At 34.2% G+C, this 23,795-nt stretch overlaps 1 protein-coding gene and 1 pseudogene across 2 annotated transcripts in view; both read right to left on the reverse strand.

The window, feature by feature from the left end:
* Positions 1-711: 711 nt before the first annotated feature.
* LOC140437449 (cytidine deaminase-like) overlaps positions 712-23,795 on the reverse strand; it is a 30,108-nt gene continuing 7,024 nt past the window's right edge. The window contains exons 1-3 of one of the 2 annotated variants that reach the window (XM_072526988.1): positions 14,017-14,145; positions 13,443-13,529; positions 712-4,465 (exon numbers count right to left, since the gene is read on the reverse strand). In XM_072526988.1, the coding sequence (XP_072383089.1) occupies positions 4,062-4,465; positions 13,443-13,506 (468 nt within the window). In that variant the 5' untranslated portion in view covers positions 13,507-13,529; positions 14,017-14,145 and the 3' untranslated portion in view covers positions 712-4,061. Of the gene's footprint in view, positions 4,466-13,442; positions 13,530-14,016; positions 14,146-23,795 lie in introns of those variants that run through there. The other variant, XM_072526987.1, reaches the window with a different exon arrangement.
* On the reverse strand, positions 13,988-14,638 carry LOC140436061 (proteasome subunit alpha type-2 pseudogene; annotated as a pseudogene).

Raw genomic sequence — 23,795 nt, forward strand, 5'->3', positions numbered from 1 at the left:
CTATGAGAACAATAAATTAGCAAAAATCAACGATCAGATAATCATTATCAAAATATTATTTCGAAAACCTATGATATAAATAAAGTTCTACAGTAATATACAACATTGTATCTAAAAGAATCGCTTTTTGGTATAATAACATTTTTCTAGTAAGATCATTTCTCAGCAGAAATCAAAATAAGAATAGAAAAAGCCAGATCCATATTCACTAAAATGAAGAGAGTGTTCTGCGGAAGAGATTTGAGCCTTGAAATGAAACTTCGCCTGATGAGATGTTACGTACTTTCTGTGCTGTTCTACGGAATGGAGTCATGGACATTGAAAAAGATTGATACCAAAAAATTAGAGGCATTTGAACTGTGGATGTATCGCAGAATCCTGAGAATATCATGGACCGAGAGAGTCACAAATGTCGAGGTCTTGAGAAGAATGAATAAAGAAAAGGAAGTCATATTTACGATCAAAAAACGAAAACTGCAATACTTGGGACACATTACAAGAGGCGAAAGATATGAACTGCTTCGAATAATTATGCAAGGAAAAATAGCAGGAAAAAGGTCCATAGGAAGAAGACGAAACTCCTGGCTAAAGAATCTACGGGAATGGTATAGCTGTAGCAGCAACGAATTGTTTCGGTCAGCAGTTTCGAAAATACGTATAGCCCTGATGATCGCCAACCTTCGGAACGAAGATGGCACTTGAAGAAGAAGAAGTAAGATCATAGACAATCAATATTTAACTATAAATACAATCTAAAAAAATGGTTATCATATGATTTTTTATCGGACTAGAGGGCTAGTATACGTTTCAAAGGCATATTTGGGTTTAATAATGAATAGTAATTATACATTTAATTGTATTTATTTTAATTTTTAGGGGAACTTATAGAGATAATTTTTCGACTGTTCTAACAACCATTCAAATTTCGTCATTTTGTGTCATGTGGAACAATTTTACCCAATCATGTCAACATTAGACTGATAATTGCATTCAGTGCAATTTTCAATCCCTATGACAACACGATCGAGTTTGACAACTTCATCCAAATAAATTTCAAAATGTCACGTTTCGGCAATGAGAATGTTCAAAGTATAAATTCAAAGTATATATTATAGAATTCTATAAAACCATACTTGAATCTCGATCAAGAACACCACAACAAGATTATAAATATTATGCGTGGTAACAGATCTTCTATAGTAGAGAACAGCAACGAATCTAATGTTAACTTAAATTTTAATAATTATACTTTCACTAACTGTACTTTTAATAAATAAATGTTTCGTTATGTTGAGTTATGATTTTTTTTTTCGAAAAATTATCCGCCGAATAACCCTCGGACATTTATGAACGCCTCATAATTTCATGACAAATTTCTCAAGCTCGTTGCTTACCAAGGAACGAGCTTTCGATTGTCATGAAATTGTCTCGTCTGTTATCAATGTCCTAGGGATATTACTACTGAAAATAAACAAACGCTATATAAGTTAATTGGTTCGCTGATCCCAGTCCCAATTGTCTAGTAAATGTAGTAATTTTTTTTGCTATGTTGTTTGAATTTTGACTGATTGGCAATGGTTGAAAATTACTATAAAACCAAGCATGCCTGCTCATAGCCAATATTTAAACAAAAAATATTCACATGCAGCATATTAAAAAAATAAAACTGCATAAATTAAAACAAAAAATTAGTATTTACAAATGCAAAGTTTTTAATGGTAATTCATCAATTTACATTCCCATTACTTCAGTGAAAGAAGTCTGCAACAAAAATTGAGCTATCAATAGTGAGAGGCACGATTTTACGACAATGAATCTGTCAAAATATGCTCAACCTGAGCGAATGAACTATACCACTCTCATTTAACTCCTTCAGTGAATTCTCGATATTATACTACTCCGTAGTATAATATAGAGATAGATATAATATCAACAGTTTGACCATGTTGTTGTTGAATGCACTCCTAGCCTTCTCTATTCTACATTTTACTTCTTGTGAGTGATCCCATTGTCCGTTTACTATTGTTCCAAGATAGGTAAACTGTTTTACCCGGTCCACTGGTGTATTCTTGATAAGTCGACGTCTCTAATTTTATTTTTGCTGATGATCATAAATTTAGTTTTTGATATGTTTACTTGTAGTCCAAATTTTTCACTTACTTCATTTACTTTGTTTGTTAAATGCTGTAAACTGTTTAAACTGTCTGCAAAAATAACGGTGTCATCTGCATAGCGGATGTTGTTTAGACGTTCTCCATTTAAAAGGACTCCATGTTCGCAATTTTCCAAGGCTTCACTAAATATTTCCTCTAAATATAGGTTGAATAATAAAGTGAAAGTATACATCCTTGTCTAACGCCTTGCAGAATCTGGATCGCTTCCGTCGGTTCATCTCCAATATTTGTTCTTATTGTGGCTGATTGGTTCCAGTATAAATTTTGTATTATACGCCGGTCTTTATCATCTATTTGGGCTTTTGTTAGAACATCCATCATTTTTCGGTGTTGAACTGTGTCAAATGCTTTTTGTTAGTCCACAAAGCAGGTGTAGATATCGAAGATAGCGAAGTCATACTTAACAAAATTATATTGGAAATTGCGGAAGGTATTGTGGTCAACGGAAGTAACACCATATTATAACGTTCGATATGATGATGGCATTAATATTTTTGCAAATGACATGGAAGAATTACAATGCTTACTACTACATATATAAAAGACGTGAGAACAACCAAGAAATGAACTTAATGAAACAAAAATGACGAAATGTACATAATCAGGTCATCAACAACACACTAATAAAAAAAGTAATAACATATTGATACTTAAAAACACGGTTTCTTAGAAAAGTTTTACAAAAAATGCAGATTAGACCAAAGAAATTAGATCCAGAATAGAAATTTGCATGAAATAAATTTCATGCAACTGAGGAATATACTTTGCAACCTAACCTTAACGTAGAGATTAGTAGAAGAATGCTACGATACTACGAATTTTTCACATTGCTATATGACTTTGAAACATGGACAAAAAAATATCCGAAAAAACGAAATTAAATATTCTTTTGATATGTGGTGCTGTAGCCGAAAGCCCAGAATTTCACGGACAAATAGAATAATGAATGTAGAGATTAGATATCAGAACATTTTGAAACAGAACGAGAATTAAAACTCTAAAGAAAGAACTCTAAAGACAAAGAGTTATTAAATTTTAGCCCACGCTGATCATATTAAAAGAAGTATGCACGACTTTCAAATTCAGCGCAGAAAAAGTAAACCTAAATATCGATGAACAAAAGTCAAAATAATTGAAAGCAAAAATACAATACAGTGAAAAAGAAGAACAATAATATTCTTGATAGGAAAAACAGGAAATTCTAACGAATTAGAAATGGTACTTATTACAGTTACAGAAAAGGAAAAACTGAACATATGGGAAACATATTTAAGGAAAATTCTAGGAGGAGTTAAAGAAGACTTCTGCAGAAGAAATATTTTACAATAGCACAAGTAGCCAAAGTAACGAGACTAAGATGGTTAGGTCGTTTGGAAAGAATGAAGGACGAAAAGGTATCAAATAAATTGAGACAGAGTTAGCAAATAAAAGAAGAGTTGGACGAATATGGCTCGATGAAATGGAGAAGGACCTAAAATAGAACGACATTCAAAACAGGAGAGCAAAAACCAAAGACAGAAGAGAATTGTCAAGCTATGAGCCCAAAAGACCTTGGTTAGCATTATACTTTTTGTTATATGCTTAAATTTTGTTATACAGTTATGGTTTGTCTACAAAAATTGTGCTACTAAAATAACCAAATTTATTGAAGCAAATAAATTAATTCAAACACCTCGTGGAACGTCTTAACCTTGAATATTAATATCATTGTTGGTTTAGTATATTTGAACACTACAATATTTAGAAAGATAACACAGAAAAGAAAAATATTAATAAATTATTGTTTTATTAAAATAATTAATAAAAGATGTAAAGTATAGATAGAAAGATATGTGTTATTAATACTAAAAATACCTTTCAAAATCTCGCCCCGATTAAAAATACCTTCTAAATAAAAGTATGATCCACAGTCTGAAACTGATATGGTAACAATTGATCTAAACTTAAAACTAAAACATCGCTACTGCTGGGCTTCGTCATATAGACCTCTATATTCCCGAATTCGCTCATGAACTGTCGACAAGCTCCACATGGAGTGGTGAATGAATTTTCTTGCTGCGCCACTACGACTACCGCCTTGAACTTCATTTTTCCTTCGCTGATGGCTTTTACATAAGCGCATCGTTCTGCGCATGTGCCTACTGTGAATGAGCTGTTCTCTACATTGCAGCCTGAGAATATGGTTCCATCATCGCACATTACGCTGGCTCCCACCTTAAAGTTACTGTAAGGTGCGTAGGCATTGAGTCTTGCTTCTGTAGCTATATTGATCAGATTTTGTATTTTTGGATCTGCAAAAAATATATCGGTTTTAATTTACTATAATGAAAACATCTTTTTAGATACTACCGCGAAAGAAGCGTAACATATTCATATATCTAATTTTAATGATAAACAGGCATGACAATCTCGGGGAGTTTTTACTAAAGATTCTGTGAACATTCTGTATGTATATCATTATAATTAATTTCTATTTCTAGTGTTTGGTTAAAAGATATTAATTTTATTTTATTAGTGAGAAACAGACAGGGGTGTAATGGGATAGTGATGCGCAACGTATAGCCTCTCCTATTCAAATGTCAACCTCACTATGATGATCTAGATCATGTTCATCTGGTGCATCCTGCTGGATAATCAACGAGGCTCTGACGTCCGAGTGTTTGCCGGGATAAGCAATCCACCATTTATTGGCCAACGGGTTTGGGCAGAGGAACTGGTAAGTGGAAGTGCACTCTGTTGTCCTGAGATTGAGAAATTGGTCTCGAAGGCGGAAGAACTAAGAAAGTGGTCAACGGCATCAGAATGCAGAAGGCAACGAGAAACCATTGCATTAAAGGTCCCTGATAACATCTCTAGTACAGCTATCATGGTAAACACAACTAAAGTGGAAACAGCTACTAATCATGGAATCCGGAAGCCCAGATTCGGCAGGGGAGGTGATCCACCTCTAGATCACAGGGCCTCCCAGGTCGTAACCCAGAGAAACCCCTGTGACAGAACTGGAAAAGTCTTTCTAAAAACTTCAGAGTTGAATATCAAAATATGTACCTGGAATGTGAAAACAATGTATCAGGCTGGAAAACTTCATAATACCATTCAAGAAATTACCAGACTTGGAGTCGGTACAATGGGCATAAGGGAAATTAGGGTGGCCAAATAGTGGTGCTTGTATTATTGACAATCATATGGTATACCACTCTGGAAATGATGACGCGGTCAACATATGTATGAGATTGGAATAATCGTATCTCCTCAATAACGTCAATATATTACAAATGTTATACCTGTTTCTGAAAGATTAATAATAATCCAACTGAATACTACTCCAGTCAAATTTAATGTTTTACAAGTGTATGCCCCAACCAGCGATAAACCAGAAGAAGAGGTAGAGCAATTCTATGAGTTGTTGATAAATTCACTTAACAAATTAAAAAAGAATATATATATATATATATATATACTGAAAAAGCGATAAACGCTTGTCATCAACGCTGATCAAATAGAATACAAAACTCAAATATTTGGGTGTGCAGCGGAAGATAGGACAAAGAAGTACTCTTTTTAGTTAACCAAGCTTTCGCAAATCTTTATTTGCATCATCAGGGTGCTACAATAAACAAAATTAGTACAAAATACAGAAAAGAATTATTTTGCATCTTACACTAATTGAGGTTAGTTGTCGTGATGTTTATTAAATGAAATGTGCAACTCATTTGATCCCTACAAATGATGGCGAAAACTATCCAAAATTGTTTTTAAAAAAACGTTCTTTAACAAATACATATTTAAAACACTTTAAAACACATATACAAGAACACTCAAATAAAATTATGTTAAAATAATTACAGAACATGTCATAATATAAAATTTAGGTTATAAACATTCTTACTTTATCTTTCAATGACTTGTACAAAGATCCCACAACTAGAGTGCTTTTATAAGCAATTTTTACATTTGGTAGGTATTGAGCAAAAATTCTGGTCAATTTCTTTAACACATCCTCTGTTATACTCAACACACAAGTAAACCCTCCCCAAAATACAGGTGCTATGAAAGTTAGCTCTGATTCCCACTCACTGACTAACAATATTCCTAATATATCTTTTGTATCACTTCCATTTATTAAGGACGTCTCTCCCAAATTGACCAGAATTTTTGCTCAATACCTACCAAATGTAAAAATTGCTTATAAAAGCACTCTAGTTGTGGGATCTTTGTACAAGTCATTGAAAGATAAAGTACCAAACTTAGATAAAAGTGATGTTGTCTACAAACTTAATTGTTTGGGCTGTGAAGGTTCTTATATAGGTCACACCTCCCAAAAAGTTTCTAGCCGCTTGACTCTTCACAAGAGTGACATTAGGTTACACCCTGATAGATGTTCTCTAGCCACACATGCTAACACAACAGGGCACTCTTTCGATTTTCCAAATGTAAAAATCCTATCCACGGAGAGCAATTATTTAAAAAGATTGTTTCTCGAGATGGCTTTCATTTTTCAAGAAAAAGAAACTATTAACAAAAAGACAGATACCAATAATTTAAGCAACCTATATTCATTATTGTTAACTTTGGATAAACACGAATCTACTAACACAGACAATTCATCATCAACAATATAAGTTTCATTATATATGAGATATACAGTACCTCTCCTACTTGTTCTAATATAAGTCTTTTTACCTTTTCTGTTTCAAGAAGTTCAGCGTCTATCAGGTATACTATTACCTTTACATTGTTATCATTAAGATCTAACGTTCTATCGTTTTAAGTTGGCAGTAACGAATTCACAACCAATTCTTTTGTTTCTGATAAGAATGTTTATAACCTAAATTTTATATTATGACATGTTCTGTAATTATTTTAACATAATTTTATTTGAGTGTTCTTGTATATGTGTTTTAAAGTGTTTTAAATATGTATTTGTTAAAGAACGTTTTTTTAAAAACAATTTTGGATAGTTTTCGCCATCATTTGTAGGGATCAAATGAGTTGCACATTTCATTTAATAAACATCACGACAACTAACCTCAATTAGTGTAAGATGCAAAATAATTCTTTTCTGTATTTTGTACTAATTTTGTTTATTGTAGCACCCTGATGATGCAAATAAAGATTTGCGAAAGCTTGGTTAACTAAAAAGAGTACTTCTTTGTCCTATCTTCCGCTGCACACCCAAATATTTGAGTTTTGTATATATATATATATATATATATATATATATATATATATATATATATATATATATATATAAGACGTTTATATACTTGGGTCTCTCCGCAAGATCAACCAGGAAACATAATAAGGAATCAAATTGATTATATATTGGTGAATAAGAGATGCCGTAATGGATGAATGGATGAATAGATTTAAAAAGGTTACCAAACAAAGGAGACAGTCGCACGGATTCTTTTAGAAAAGCCAAGTAACATGAAGCAAACATCCAAGAATCACTTCAGAATATATGTGAAACCTTTAAACAAGATCAGAGAAGAACATCTAATAGAAAATAAAGAGAAGAGAAAAAGTTGGATGAATGATAATATACTGCAACCATGGAAGAAAGAAAAAAATCAAAGAATAACAAAAGAATGTACAAAAATATTCAGAGAAAAATAAGAGCCGAAATATGAAAGGTGAAATACCGAAAAATGTAAAACAAGCAGCTGGACTTCAAAAATCAAACACAGCTAGCAAATTGCAAGATAAACAGGGGAACATCATCACAGATAAAAGTCAAGAAATATGCATATAGGAAAAAATCCTTCAAACAATCTTTGATGATAATAGGTCCGAACAACATCCGTCCTACATAATGTAATGAGCACTTACCAATCACATCAGATGAAGTGGAAAAATCAATATCACAACTAAAAGATGGCAAAGCTCCTGGACCTGACAATGCATATGCTGAACTCATAAAACTATTTAACACCGACGGTACTCAACGACTAACAAAAATATTCAATGACATATATTTAAACGGAGTAATACCAAGATTATGACTGAAGTCAACGTTTATTGCTTTACCAATGAAAACAAAATCAATATTTCTACAAAAAGCATACATCAAAGGATATACAGACTATGCGAAGAAAAAATCAACCGTACACAGTTTGGTTTTCAAAATGCAGTGGGTACGAGAGACGCTCTATTTAGCATACAAGTGCTATTTCAACAATGTAGAGATGTGAATTGCGGTATTTGTGCATGCTTCATTGATTACCATAAAGCATTTGATACAGTAAAACACGACAAGCTGATGGAGATATTAACAAATATTAAAATAAACACCAGTGATCTAAGAATTATTAGCAATCTTTACTGGAATCAAACATCGTCTATCCGTACAGAGGCAGGAGAATGCGATGATATCACAATCAAACGTGGGGTCCGACAGGGATGTATACTATCACCCTTGCTGTTTAACATATACTCTGAGGAAATCTTTCAAGAAGTAGTAGAAGATGTTGCAGCTGGAATTCGAATTAACGGAGAATGTATCAATAACATCAGATACGCGGATGACACAGTGGTATTCGCTGACAGTTATAAAGCCCTCCAGGAGTTAATGAATAGAGTCACAGAAGTGAGTCAGAGATATGGACTTTCACTGAACATTAAGAAAACAAAATGTATGATGATCTCTAAGAAGGAACAGCAGATTGAAAGAATCAGTGTAAATGGTCAATCAATAGAAAGAGTAAAAACATACACCTACCTTGGTACGAACGTCAATGAAAACTGGGACCATTCCCTGGAAATAAAATCTAGGATAAACAAAGCAAGATCTGCATTTCAAAAAATGGCTAAGCTATTCAAATGACACGATTTATCAGTACACATAAAAATCAGGTTACTACGATGTTATATATTTCCTATACTGTTGTACGGAGTTGAGTCGTGGACTCTCACAGACGCAACCTGTAAGAAACTTGAGGCTTTCGAAATGTGACTTTATCGTAGTATCCTGCAGATATCCTATACCGACCACGTTACTAACTAGGACGTTTTATTAAGAATGCAAAAAGGAAAAGAGTTGTTAACCACAATAAAAACAATCAAAATTGAATACCTCGGTCACATCATAAGGAACAGCGAAAGATATGGGTTGCTGCAATTAATTCTTCAAGGAAAAGTAGAAGGAAAATGAGGTCCAGGAAGGCGAAGAATACCCTGGCTGAAAAATCTACTTACGTGGTTCAACACAACAACCACAAATCTTTTCAGAGCCGCAGTTTACAAAATATAGTGCACGGATAGGCACTACAAGAAGAAGAACAGACATTGTAGGCCTAGGGTCTAGGGCATAAGCTAAAACATGGGTCTGGTAAATGCGCTTGTTAATTTTTAAGTTTTTGAAAAAATACCGTTGCCACATCAGATTTACATATTTATATTCTTGTTGTATTAGAATTAAATTGACACGTTGTTAAATTAATTTTGGAACACTTGAATTATGTTCATTGATGTACATGTTTACTTTTTCTGCCTTGAATATTTGAAAGTAGCGCATGCTTCTTGCGAGGATTACCACATCGTCAGTATAGGCTAGAATTGTTATGACGTATGCGTCAAAGAATTTTATTAGGACCTAGAAACAGCGTTACATGCCAAACCAGCATATTACACAATAATTATGGGCTTTATATGCGTAAATGTACATGGATAAGCCCAGACGGCAGTGTCAAAAATGAGATAGAATACATCATAACAAACAGAAAAGAAATAATCAAAAAGATTGAAGAACTCAACAAATTTTCAATAGGAAGCGACCACAGATTGATCCGGGCTAAGAAACGATTGAATGTCAAATTGGAAAGAACAAAGATGATCCTGGATTCCCCCAGATAACAACGACCTGTATGAAGATACACTAACCAGACATATATAAGACTTGGAAGACTAAATAGAAGATATAGATCAAGCAAATGATGGCACTAAAAGAAATGGAAAGGGAGTGTTGCCCGTCGCCGTCGTGACGCATAAAGAAAAACTAAGCCAAAATACCAAAGAGCTAATAGGTAAAAGAAGACAGCTGACGGCAAAATACGACTCCAACTACACAACGATGAAGAAATTAAATACAGATATCCACTGGTCAATCCGAAAAGACGTAAGAGAAAACAATACAAGAGAAATAACTAAAATAATTTAAGAAAACAAAAGTTTAAAAGTTTTGAGGAGAACTAAGAACAACATAAGCAACAAAAATATGTACAAAATAAGAAATGAAGATGGAAACATTACTAAGGATATAAACAAAATCCTTGAGGTTGTAGAATTCTTTTATCGCGAAATGTATGAGAGCACCGACGAGAGGCAAGATCAGTCCCTGCCCAAAATCACAAATCAGGGATCAGAATTAATGCCAGAAATAACACCATACGAAGTCAAAACGACACTTTAAGAAATGAAAACTAACAAACCTCCTGGCGACGACAGAGTAGTGATCGAGGCAATCAAACGGGGTGGAAATAAAATTATCCGTGTTTTGGCCAAGCTTTTCACCGAATGCATCTATCAAGAAAAAACTCCTTCTCAATGGAACAATACAATCATTGTTTTATTACACAAGAAAGGAGACATAACAGATTTAAAAAACTACCGTTTTATCAGTTTGCTCTCATACATATATAAACTTTTCACATAAATTATCAAAAAAAGACTGGACCCTAAGTTAGACTTTTATCAGCCTAGAGAACAAGATGGATTTAGATCGGTATACCGCACTAACGACCACTTACTAGTGATAAAAAACCTGAGAGAGAAGTTTGCAGAGTACAACAAACCATTGGCACTGATATTTGTGGACTACGAGAGAGCATTCGATACCATAAGCCATCTTCTTCTTCTTCTTCTTCAAGTGCCATCTTCGTTCCGAAGGTTGGCGATCATCAGGGCTATACGTATTTTCGAAACTGCTGACCGAAACAATTCGTTGCTGCTACAGCTATACCATTCCCGTAGATTCTTTAGCCAGGAGTTTCGTCTTCTTCCTATGGACCTTTTTCCTGCTATTTTCCCTTGCATAATTATTCGAAGCAGTTCATATCTTTCGCCTCTTGTAATGTGTCCCAAGTATTGCAGTTTTCGTTTTTTGATCGTAAATATGACTTCCTTTTCTTTATTCATTCTTCTCATAAGCCATCAGAAAATGTTAAAAGCATTGACAGAATGCCGAATAGACCATCGCTATAATAACATAATTAAGTATATCTATCAAAATGTTACAGCTAGCGTAAGACTATCTGAACAAGAAACAAATAAATTCTGTACACAACGAGTACGGCAAGGAGGCACTATCTCTCCAAAGCTATTTACGACGCTTTTAGAACATACTTGTAAGAAGGCAGATCTGAACGAACATGGTATTAACATAAATGGAGCTCAGTGATTTGAGATTCGCAGATGGCATCGTCCTTATAGGCGAACGTATGGATAATGCAATAATAATATTCTAACAATTATATTACGCTTCCTTGGAGGTCAAACTGAAGATTAATATGAACAAGACGCAAATAATGACTAATCTGGTGCTAAATCGAAATATTACTGTTGATGAAAGGGATATTGTGCAGACTGCATCGTATAAGTACTTAGGACATGAAATTCGGTTGGACAGAGATAAATAGACATGTGAGCTCCTACGTCGCATAGGATTAGCCTGGGCAGCGTTTGGTAAATTAAACTATGTATTTAAATCGGACATGCCCATATGCCTCAAAAAGAAAATCTTCGACCAATGCGTTTTACTTGTACTCACTTATGGAGCGGAAACATAAACAGTCACAAAAAAGGTAGTGATTCGCGTGATTCAGGGGGCTATGATGGAGCACCACATGTTGTGTGTCTCTCTGAGAGACCGAATCCCAAATGAAGAAATGCGTCGTAGAGCAAAAACAACAGACGCTATCGAAAAAATCGCGTCGCTAAAATGGAATTGGGCAGAACACGTCGCAAGATTATCAGACAACCAATGCACAAAACGTATTGGTGAAGACCAAGACAAGAAGCACTACGGAGCAGGGACGCCCACCAACCAGATGGACTGACGACCTGAAGCGGGTTAGAGCTGAGAGAGACCTATGTCCAGCAGTGGACACATACATGTTGATGATAATGATGATGGTGATGCGTCATCCGTGCATCTTTCGTTATGATGGAATCTTAATCAGAAGAAAGGATAAACGACGGAGTAAATCGGTGAATTTGATACCGAGAACAAAAAAATAAAAGGAGGAAAATCAAGAAAGATAACATATCCAAAGCTGGCGGAATATGTTGAATTAGGAGAACTTTAGAATGCAATAAATGGAAAGACTTGGGAGAAGTATATATCGAGAAATTGGGTACTTAAGATATTATTTCCATATGTATCTTAAAATCAAATTATGTTATATGCTAATTAATAAATATATATAATGGCTATACACCCCAGCGTGGGGTTATCGTCTTTTTGTTTAAGTTATCGTCTTAACGATATCTCTACATTTTTTCCTGTTTCTAGTTTTTCCTCTCCATTCTCGGACTCCTGCCCTTTGGAGGTGCTAATTAATAAAGCTACGTAAAATTTACTGGTAGTAGTCCCATTTCTCCTGGAAATATAGTTACCAAATATTCAATTTTAACATAAAAATATGATTCCAGATATGATCCCAAAAAATACAATTTATGAATTTAAAGTTAAATATCCCGCCAACTATAATAGTTCAGAAAGACAAGAGACCTACTCTTTAGAACTTCCCCTGACCAAATGATAGTAAAAAATATTTGAATTTATCCTACTTATGAATTGGTTTTGTTTCAAACTAAAATATCGCAAATATAGGTAAGAAGGAAACAGGACTACTATATTACCAACGAATTTCCCATTAATTGATTAGTGAAATTGGTGCCTTATTTTATTTTACTCCCACTGTGGAAATCCCAACATTCTGTATCTATGTAATATCACTCTGTACTCTGGTAGATAAGGAAATTAAATATTGATCTGCGGCAAGTAGGTATACCGGCTTTAAGCAATTCATCTATTCCAGATTGGAATATCCACGTAAGCATTTCATAATTTATTAAAAATTATGTTGTTAACAAAAATTCTAGTTAAAAACTCCATAACACTTCATTTTTATTACTTCACCTAAGTGATTGAATTCTAAAAATAAATTTTATACTTAAAACCTTCCTTCCAAAATGTGTTCCTTCCTATAAAAACGCGAATATTTCGTATTTATAACAGTAGGTTATTAATAAATAAAAAACACTTACCTAAGGTTTTTACTTTGTAAATATTATCACGATTTCCCTTTTTGGTGCAGGTGCAGATCGACATTCTTGAACTCACTACACGTGAACCTAAATCGATAACAATGAAGTGGTGTATAAATTGCAAACTTCTCCATTTTATACGTATCAGAGTATTATCATGAATCCAATTATGACCTAGGTAAAGTAATTACGCTGTATACAGTGATATTACAGAGCTTGCGCTTAGATTGTTTATTATACTATAAAATAATACGAAACTTTTTGAATGCAAAAAATCCATTAGAAACGATTGGAATTTGATGCGAAAACGTCTGATTGGTCATAGACTACAAACATTCCATACCACTGATTCCCTGCTCGGATCTAGACAAGGGCGTAGCAAATCGAAGGTAGAAGGGGCAAAATAGAAAACTAGAATAAAAATATAACAAGATTTATAGATATTTATATAGATGTAAAATATTCTTGTTTTTCCTCTCTATAAAAGTTATCTGTTTTTTCTTCAAAAGGAGATTTGTTAAAAAATCCTTATTAGTATATAAGGATCAAATTAGCATCACAAAATAATACTTACTAGCAATTAGCTGACCTTAAACACCTTCTTTCAGTGTAAGGATGGTAGTGTGGAGAGCTTCGTCAATTTTTAGTTCTTCACTGTACCTTTTTTCTAAGAAAGTTTTTCCGTTGACATAATTGTTTCCCATTGGAATAGCTTTCCAACCAGAAAAAGCTCCAGAAGGATCACATCTGAACAAGTAAGACCTGTTGTTATCTAAACGACAAATATGTAGTGACACTGCGAATGGTCCAACTCTTCCTGAGTGTATACTCTTGCATTATAATTTTCACTAAGTGTATTGTAGGAATGGGTTTACGGTATACTACTCGTAGATAATACTGACGGGCCAATTTGCGTGCTTGACTCGCAAGAAGGGGCTAGTTAAGACCCATAAACCAGAATAAACCATACCGATGTGTTTTGTAATTATTCCTCTTTTTTAGATGCTATGTTCATCATATACAAATTATTTGTGCTTGTTCTTTGTTGGTATAATCAAGTCATTTAATGCTTTAATCAACACTGACGGAACACTCGGTTCTATAGAGTCTAGAGCATATTCAATTTTAACCAATTTTTCTGAAAAACTCGATGTAGTTGAAGGAAAACTGTACTCGTATCTCTCTGAAGTTATAATTATTTGCAGTTACTAACAAAATAGCTATGTTTGTTAATAACTTGTGGATTTGATATGTTTTTCTTATTATATTCATCTTTTTCGTTGTCGCGTATATCTCTTTTGCCCGTTGGATTGCAATTGAGTATTTTTTTTTTGAGTAAACTTTCGATTTCCATCTTGTAAACACGTTCCCACAATTTTTTTATGATTATCTATTCTATGACAGGGCCTGCGTAGCGCAAGCGGTAGGATGCTTGCCTCGCAAGCCGGTGGTCCGGAGTTCGAATCCCACCGCCGGCAAGAACATCTAGACATTTTAAAAATGTCTATAGGCCCCAGGTCGACTCAGCCTGAATAAAAATGAGTACCTTGGGTAAAACCAGGGGTAATAATAGACGGTTGAAGCGTAGCACTGGCCATGTTACCTTCCTTGTATACCGTAGGCCCTAGATATAGCAGACTACCCTGCTATACTCCTAAAGCCGCGACAGCGGTATAAAACGGGAGACTATTATATATCTATTCTATGATATCCTGAAATAATAAATTTCCACATTACATCTTACAAGGGTAATAAAAAGCTTGTAAAACCAGTGGTGAAGACTAAAAGGACAGAAGAAATCAAAATCAACTGAGCCTTCCCGCTCAAATATGTGGAAGAAAACTGTAAATTAATAGAATACTACTAATACAACTCTATTATTTACAGACGATATAATATGAAATAAATTAAGATACACAATAAAGAAATACAAATTAAGAAAATTAGAACAAAGATATAAATTAGTAGATTAAATACAATAATCCTTATATAGAAAAAGTGATGAAAAATATATAGAAAAAAAAATCGAAAGGGAAACTAAGCCCAATGTAAAACAGGCAATTTTTAAAATAGGAAAAGAAAGCAATCAATTTTAGCACATACTGTTATGTTATTTTATGTTCTCTCTAACTACTGAGTATAGCAAAGTAAAGGAGTGCGAAATGTATGACAAAAGCCCTAAATAAAAAAAGTGATAATATAATTGCGACGTTAGCAGAACAAAGAAGCACAGCAATAGAGGGTTCGATTCGAATGAGTTATTGAAGAAAAATAAGCAATAAATGATTAATATCTTTTAAGAGGTACGATAACAACAAGTGTTTGTGCGTTATAGACTTCTAACTGAATTAAATATTAGGTAAGGACGCGTGATAAGTAGCTGTTTTATGACTATCGGTAATAATTAGAATAACAATGGTTTCCACTCAAGATTTGCACTTAAATGGTAGACTAGCAGTTACTGTTGATTTTGTTAATTTGTTAGCCCTTGTCTAAATATTATAATTTACTGTTATCATAACATTATTACGGTTTATGTAATTTTAACATTAAGGGAATCATCGAACCCTCCACAAGTGGCTGGAGTTCACCGATTGTACTAGTTAGGAAAAAGAACTCGTACAGATTTTGCATTGACTTTAGAAAAGTCAACGAGCTATCAGGTAAAGACGCGGAGAGGATGCTGAAAAGGTTCCATGATTTATTCGGTACACCACTAACCCCACCAAGGAAGAAGAGCGTACCTGATACTCCAACAGGACCAGAAGCCCAATCCGCGTCCACTCCAGGAGAACCTGAACCCGGGAAAAACTCCGACCTCATAGAGATTGTCCCATAGCACCTGATCGAGAGGGGGACCAAAAGATACCGCGAGGGATAGGTGGCATCACAAGGCTGTAGACGTCACACACAAAAAAAGGGGTTATTTAGCGTGTTACTTTTTTTTTCCAAAGAGAAGGGTGTGTAACGATGCGCTGGACGTTCAACAGTTCGAACCGTGGGAGTGTCGATAACCGTGCACCATTTCCACGACGACACGACGAGGTGGGATCCGGAGCGGCTATTTAAGGCGAGTGACGGGCGGAATTAGATTAGTCTTGCGGCTAATGTTCTAGACTCCCTGGCTCGCTGGTGTATTGAATCTGCGAGCCGACCCGGACATAGAGACTTCCGTACTGAGGATTATACTCTGTCCTCAATCAAGCAGAACCCGTGGGTATCGTGCATTGAACGTTACCGTCTAGCGTGGATCTGCAAAACCGACCATTTCGATTGCGAGTGCGTATGGCGCTTCCGCTGGATTGAAGTGGAAGCGAGCACTTCGATTGAATTCGATTATTCTGTTATCTTTGTTAGTAATAATAAATTTTTCTTTTACAGGCGTCCGCCGTGGAATCCACTCTTGCAGGATCCAGACGGGGACCTAGAGTACATTTTATTTTTATTTCTTTATTTTATATATACGTTGAAACTAATAGATTTATTTTTATTTCAATCTGTGTTTTACTGAGTCTGTCGCTTCAAAAAAGCTACCCGTTACAAACAAAAAATTAGTAGGTTGTTGCAGTGCTGAATTTCTTTGATAAAATCTTTGAATTTTTAACGATTTTTCACTATCTAGAGACATTTTTTTTCTTCCCTTTCGTTTATCTATATCCTATGTATTAAAAATATTACTGGTTTCCATTTTAGCACATAATAAAGCTACTGTTTCAATTTTCTCACGAGTATGATTACATTTTTTATTGAATATTACCTTACACTTGGTTCTCACTGCAGTTTTATCGGAATTGAACTGATAATTTAGGAAATGAAGATCACTTTTCAATAATGAATATTTTCTTCTCGATTGTGATGGAGCTTCTTACTAAAGTTGATAAAGAAATTAGCACCTTCTGAATGTATATCTTGGGAGATTCCATCTATCTCAAACGAGGGCCAATCAAAGCTGTTCCCATATTGTTGGAGTAGATATATGACGCCTTACATGTCTTCTGAGCAGGCAATAATTATGAACAGATGTTTGAGCAAGCCAGTCTATTTTTGGAATACGAGCCTCTTTAAAGTATGTGTTAGTTATTTACTGTGTGCGATTGGGCGCTATCCTGATAAGTATCCTGATAGTAAAAAACTATTTCCAACCAACAAACTAAGACTATGGTCTTAATGACTTATGATCTCCGTTAGACATCAACGTGTTGTTACTATGCCTTTCAATCAGGTTGATAACTGCTTATTTATGCCTTAAAGAAATTCTTGTCCAAAATGTTACTGAACCAATTTCAAAACTAATCTTAGATATTTAAGTGTAGGCAATATAACATCCTCCAGTACTTCACTATTACTTATTTTGCGTTTTTTCTCATAAATCAACAATCTTCACTCATCCGTCAAGAATATTTTTCTAGTTTCCTTTCCTATTGTCCCATCGTCCTGTTATGTAAGCACTCCAATTGGACTGCAAGCTTTAAAATATATCCTTTTAAGCTACTAAACTGACTTGATTTCTCACAGTAGATATTTTGACTTTTGACAGTTGATCTTGCCAAAAATTTTACGATGAATCAAGAGTGAGAACGTCATTTTTCCTAGTTGTTATTTCTTTTACCTTCGGTACCAAGCTCAATAAATGTGCTATGCGTTCTTTGCATAGTTGAATGGCAACTTATCATTTCATCACTTTTTGATATTTCAATTCATTATTATTTAGAGGTAATGGATTTTGAGTTTGACAAGAGCTATGAGTCATGCCGATGCAGCATACAAGTTTACCTGTTATTTACTAGGTCATAGCTCTTGTCAAAATCCATTACCTATACAAAGTACATTTTACTCTACAAAGGCCAGCATAGTTCTGTTACATTTTTGGTAGGTCATACAATTCTCAAAACACTTCACTTTTGAGAAACTTGGTTAAAACTGAAATAATTTAAGTTTAATGTAAGGTTAATAAATCTATTATATTAGGTATACAAAAAATATTTTGATACGTCTATGCGAGTAATATAAATTCTTGATCTACTAAAATTTTATAATATATGGTATTGTATCATAAATCATAACTATTATCATTATCATATTCATAACTATTTATAGGGATTTGATAAAAGAATCTTTGAAGTTGAGTATATTAAAAATAAGTCATTAAGTCATGATATAAGATACAAATATAATACAGCTTATCACGGAAGAGGGGAATCACTAAACCATAGAAACTTTTATTTCATCAAAGGAAAAACCGAACAAATAATTTCAAAAATATTATTGTGGTCATGACATAATGTTATAAAAAGTAAAAAAAGTATATAGTCCTTTTCCATCATATTGATAGCACATTATGTATGCAAATCCTCAACAGGTCAAAAAACCATAGGCGTCACCCTATACTTGTTTTGAAATAAATAAAAAAAATTAATATTTTAACATGATGTCAACAATTCATTATCTTTTAAAAAATCTTCTGTAAAATAAGTGTCCACTAATCTCACTATACCTTTTTTGTGCGTAAAAAACGTCGGTATATATGCCACACGATTATTGTTAATTATACACGGGTGATTAACGAGAGAATTCAATGTTTCACGAAATAAATTAATGTAAACAGTAATTTAAAGGTGATTATTGTTTTCTATACAAGTTATCGCCTGACACAAAAAGAATACCTTCTTTGAACGATTACCTGGAATTACTGATAAGGCTTCACTAATGATAGTTTAAGTAGTTTTTATGCCACATTACAGCTTATGCCAATAATATAAATTAGACATTGTTTGCATCTTCCATTTAGTTTGTAGATGTACATTGTTCATGTATTACCTACCTACGTTTTTGGTGTCGATATTTTGTTATTTGCATTTAAAAATGACGTCGACAACAGGTTTTATCCCGGTTAAGTGTAGTTTTAAAGGTGCCTTCAGTCTAAGAGAGAAAAATATAATATTAAATGTACACGATGCACTTGTACATCAACGCCCTTTAAGTAATGTTCGTGAAATCGTTAACATGTGTTCAAATATGACAGGGGTTGGAGAAGCAACAATTTATAGATTCCTAAAAGAAAGAAAAGGAGAAACTGTTTCATCTCCCAAGAAGAGTGAAGGGAGTAAAGCCTTGGAAATTGAAGAAATACATAAAAACATGATAAGACGCAGCGTCCACTCATTTTTTTTAACAAAGAATTTCCAACATTGGACAAAATCCAAACATTAATTAGAGAAAACAAAGAGTTACCAATCATAAGCAACAAGAAATTATGGGGACTATTGAGAGAGATGGGATTTCGAAGAGTCCACCCCTACCTGCAGTACTTTTATTCCATAGCATACAGTAATTCTTTTTATTTGTACTGTCGTAATTAGTATGGTTTAAGGCCCATAGTTTCAAGGAACGGAAACTTTTAGCATTGGTCAAAAGAGGTATTGGCAAACACTTCTGCAGATTTATCACCTTTTTTCTAGAAGAAAAAAGCAATTTATCTCGTTTTTTAATATTGCAACGAGAACTAGCATCAATTGCAGAGTGTGCTGCCTCGGATAAACTTTGGCCCACCCGTAATTTTAGGTTATCGCATAGATCACAGGTATCATATGCGGTAGGCATGAAACCTAAATTAAATTGTGTGTTGAATATGTGTCGGTATAACCACGATTTTGATATTGCAGACTTTGGTACGTTGTTTTCGCTACACTCACTAGTGTAAAGATCGTCTATTTTAACCACACTCAATTCATTTCCTAGGTATTGCCTCTTGGAATTATTTCTACTATAATGGCTTTCATAGTTAAGCTTGGCTTTCATAGCAAAAGTCGTATATGTTGAAGAACAGGTTCCTCAATTGCTTCTGGTAGTTTATTATAAGGCTCGTGTTTTCCACGCAAATCTGTTTAAAGAAAACCTTTAGCTTTACATTTTCCTAAAGCCTTTTTCACCACAGTCTCCAATATACCTAGTGTGTTTATAAAAAAGTTTTAACACACTTTAAGTAATACCATCTAAGCGTGTAGAGAGTTAACTGTTATATTCTGTTTTTACCAGTGCCGTCGGAGGGTCTTTTTCTTTTAATTGGCATAGATTTAATACTGACCAAAACAAATTGTTGTTTCACATCCCATGTTTTCATCGTGTTCCAATAATTTCTAAACATTTCCTTAATACACCGAATTTCAGTAATTTTATTGGTGCATTGTTTTCTACAGGGAACACAACGTGACCTCATTTGTTTCTCACTAACTCTTTTGTCATACTTTTTAAATTTTCCTTTTCAAGGTAGCCTCTTTACGTTTAGTTGATTTCCATGCAGCTTCATTTTGAAGTTTTTTCCTAGGACAATCTTTGGTTTCTATATCTAACTTTCAGATTCCCTACTTTCTTTGTCGTAATTTTCGCCAGTGTTAATCTCTGAATCATGTCTTATAGCTGGATGCTAACTTGGTGATGGTATGAAGTCAGGGTCTTCATCGCTCGAATTTTCGAATGGATGAACATCATCTGAGAAATCAGAGACACACTCATGATGTTCAAATTTGCTGGACGAAGTCCTCCTACATCAGCATTGTTTGTGTCCACATGTTGTTTTACTGTAGAGGGTTTGCCACCTTCTAAAAAATTAAGCTTTAATCCTCTAATGGTAAAAAGTCGTAGCTCTAACAACACACGTTTTCAACAGCGTTAAATAATAAGTAATTATGAAAATAAAACATAAGGAAAATAAGTATTTTTGCAACATTGTAAACTATTTTAAAAATATATCTAATATTTTTAAAATAGTTTACAATGTAGAAAAACAAACGTTTCAGTTCGAAATATAGATAAGAAAAAGGTATGTGACAACTCTAACCAAACTTTGTTCATGAAAGCGGAATATGAAGGCTGTAAATTATGCTTAAGAGGTTGAAAAACTTTTAAGAAAAACTCCATTTTTTTACTTTTTTCCAATTATTGTTATTTTTTAAACAATAAACATTAAATTTTCAATTTCTCGCTAGTCACATACTACGCAAAATTGAAAAACTAAACTTTTACCTACTATATTTTTTGTAGGAGCAATACCTCTGCAATACCTCTCGAGTTGTAGGAAAAAATATGGGCGCAAAAATCAAAAATTTTCGTTTTTTTTCAGATTTTGTTAAATAAAAAATTAAGCACAATGTTTGCGACTGGCGCAAATCGTGATTATTGATACAAGGTACACCCTGAAGTAATTCCAGCAGAAAAATAGACTCCTATGAAAAATGTCCCAGATGTCGCCAGAGTTGACCATGTTCTGCGTTTCGACAGTTTCATCCTGGACTATTTAGCTAACTCTCGTTTCATCAGATGCCGCCAGAGTGGAGCAATCACAACGAAGATTGTCACTCTGGCCGGCCAATTACAAGGGTTTTTACTAACAACAATTATATTGGCCCTCCGACGGAAGATCGCCGGAGAATCAAGCTAGTTCTTAATCTTGATACTGTCAAGACCTATTTTGGCTAAGTATCACAATTGACTGGCGCCCACGAGAAGACAAACGCAGCAGAGGACGACCACCAATACGCTGGATGGACGACATTACACCAATATCCAAGAAATGGCAACAAGAAGCACAGAACCGTGAAAAGTGGCGAAAAATGGGAGAGACCTATGTCCAGCAGTGGACAGAAGAGGTTGCACGATGATGATGAATCCCAATCTAGGAAACTCTGCGTTTTATTTATCACCTATACCAAACTTCATGGAACTACGAGACTTCGTCACGAAGAAAGTTCTATAGCTCCTTAATTGTTCAGATAAATACAAGGTCTCACGACTTTGATATTACCAAATAATAAAAAGTATAGGAAACTGGCATTTTGTCCTTTCGACTATCCTTTGTTCGAGATAAAGAAAAGTCTGGAAACGGACTTATAATTATCTCACAAAGACCATCAAACAGCTCGAAGAGATCGTGTAAATAAGTCAGTAAATAACATCCCGAGCGGACTTAGAATTACTCCTCAATCGGCGAACCAGATAAAGCACCACTTCGTCGCCAAACCAATCATTGGAAATAAGTAAATGTCACGAAGCGACTTAGAATTATTTCACGAGAAGTGGCGGTCCGAAGTGAGCTCTTCGCTATCAAGCGTGATTACTGGAATAAGTAAAAGTCCGGAAGGGACTTACAATTATTCCACAATCCGTGACTAGTCAAAGAGTCGACACTCTGCTGGTAGTCCTACACATCGAGAAGAGTAAACTCGATTACACATTGAAGCCTGAGGAACCGACATCTGTGTTGGTATTCGAGGTATCTCCTGTGCATAAAGTACTGACAAATCTTTCATGTAAGATAAATATATATTCAAGCGTAAGAAATTCGAACTGATAAAGTACTCTACATTGCCAGTAGCACCTTGTTGACAACAGAGCCCCCGGTGAACCTCTCGTTAGTGTAACTCGAAGACACATTACTTCTTGATTAACTAGAGGATGGAATCGAAGAACCTTCGTTCATCCTCACGAGTGACCTCAGAAAATCATCCTGAAACATGAGGCAATAGGAGGATGATCCAACCGTATGATACAGAGAACAAAATCTTTAACATTAACGATTTATTCCAAACGAGGTAACAACTATATACCTACAAATGACATACTAACTAAATGATACTAAGCTCGCAACTATATAAGATACATTTTATATATGTGGATGGTGTTCCTATCACAGCTCACAGCTCAAGGAAGAAGTTTTTAAGAATATAGAGGAAACTCTCTGATACCTTGAATTACGTCGACGAATATTATGTAAACAATTCTCTGACGCCAAATCTCATACCGACGCAAATCTATTCATATCATGATGTACAGGGGGTCCTTGGAATACAGCTTTGAACCAAAATACCTGGGAGATAAATTGAATAGAACATTGTCGTTTAAAAGTCGCTGTCACTACCTAACATCAAAAGCCATGCCGTTCATCAAAATGGGCTTTGGAGATCTTTTTTTTGCTTGTATTATACAAAATACTAAAATAAAAAAATTCATTTTTTAAATGTGGTTTAAATTCAACAACTTTGCTCTTATTCAAAATATTTTGTTTTTAATTTATTTTCTTCAAATTTCTTTGAAGTTTAGGTTTTATATCAGCAGTTAGGAATGTAAAAGAATGAATTGTAAAATAAGCATTTTACATAAAATTTAGTTTAGAAGTAGCTTTAATTTTTTAATAGTTTTCTTAATCTTCTTAATGTAATGTTCTTTAATAGTTTAAAGAACATTACATAGGGTTGCATTCAATTAACCTAAAATTATATTTGGTAAGTACTATGTACTCTTATTAAATTGTGATTTTACATTAATGCAGAAGCATAATGTTTGCGAGTTTCTTCTTCT

This window comes from Diabrotica undecimpunctata, chromosome 3, assembly GCF_040954645.1.
Source record: "Diabrotica undecimpunctata isolate CICGRU chromosome 3, icDiaUnde3, whole genome shotgun sequence".
Taxonomy (NCBI): domain Eukaryota; kingdom Metazoa; phylum Arthropoda; class Insecta; order Coleoptera; family Chrysomelidae; genus Diabrotica; species Diabrotica undecimpunctata.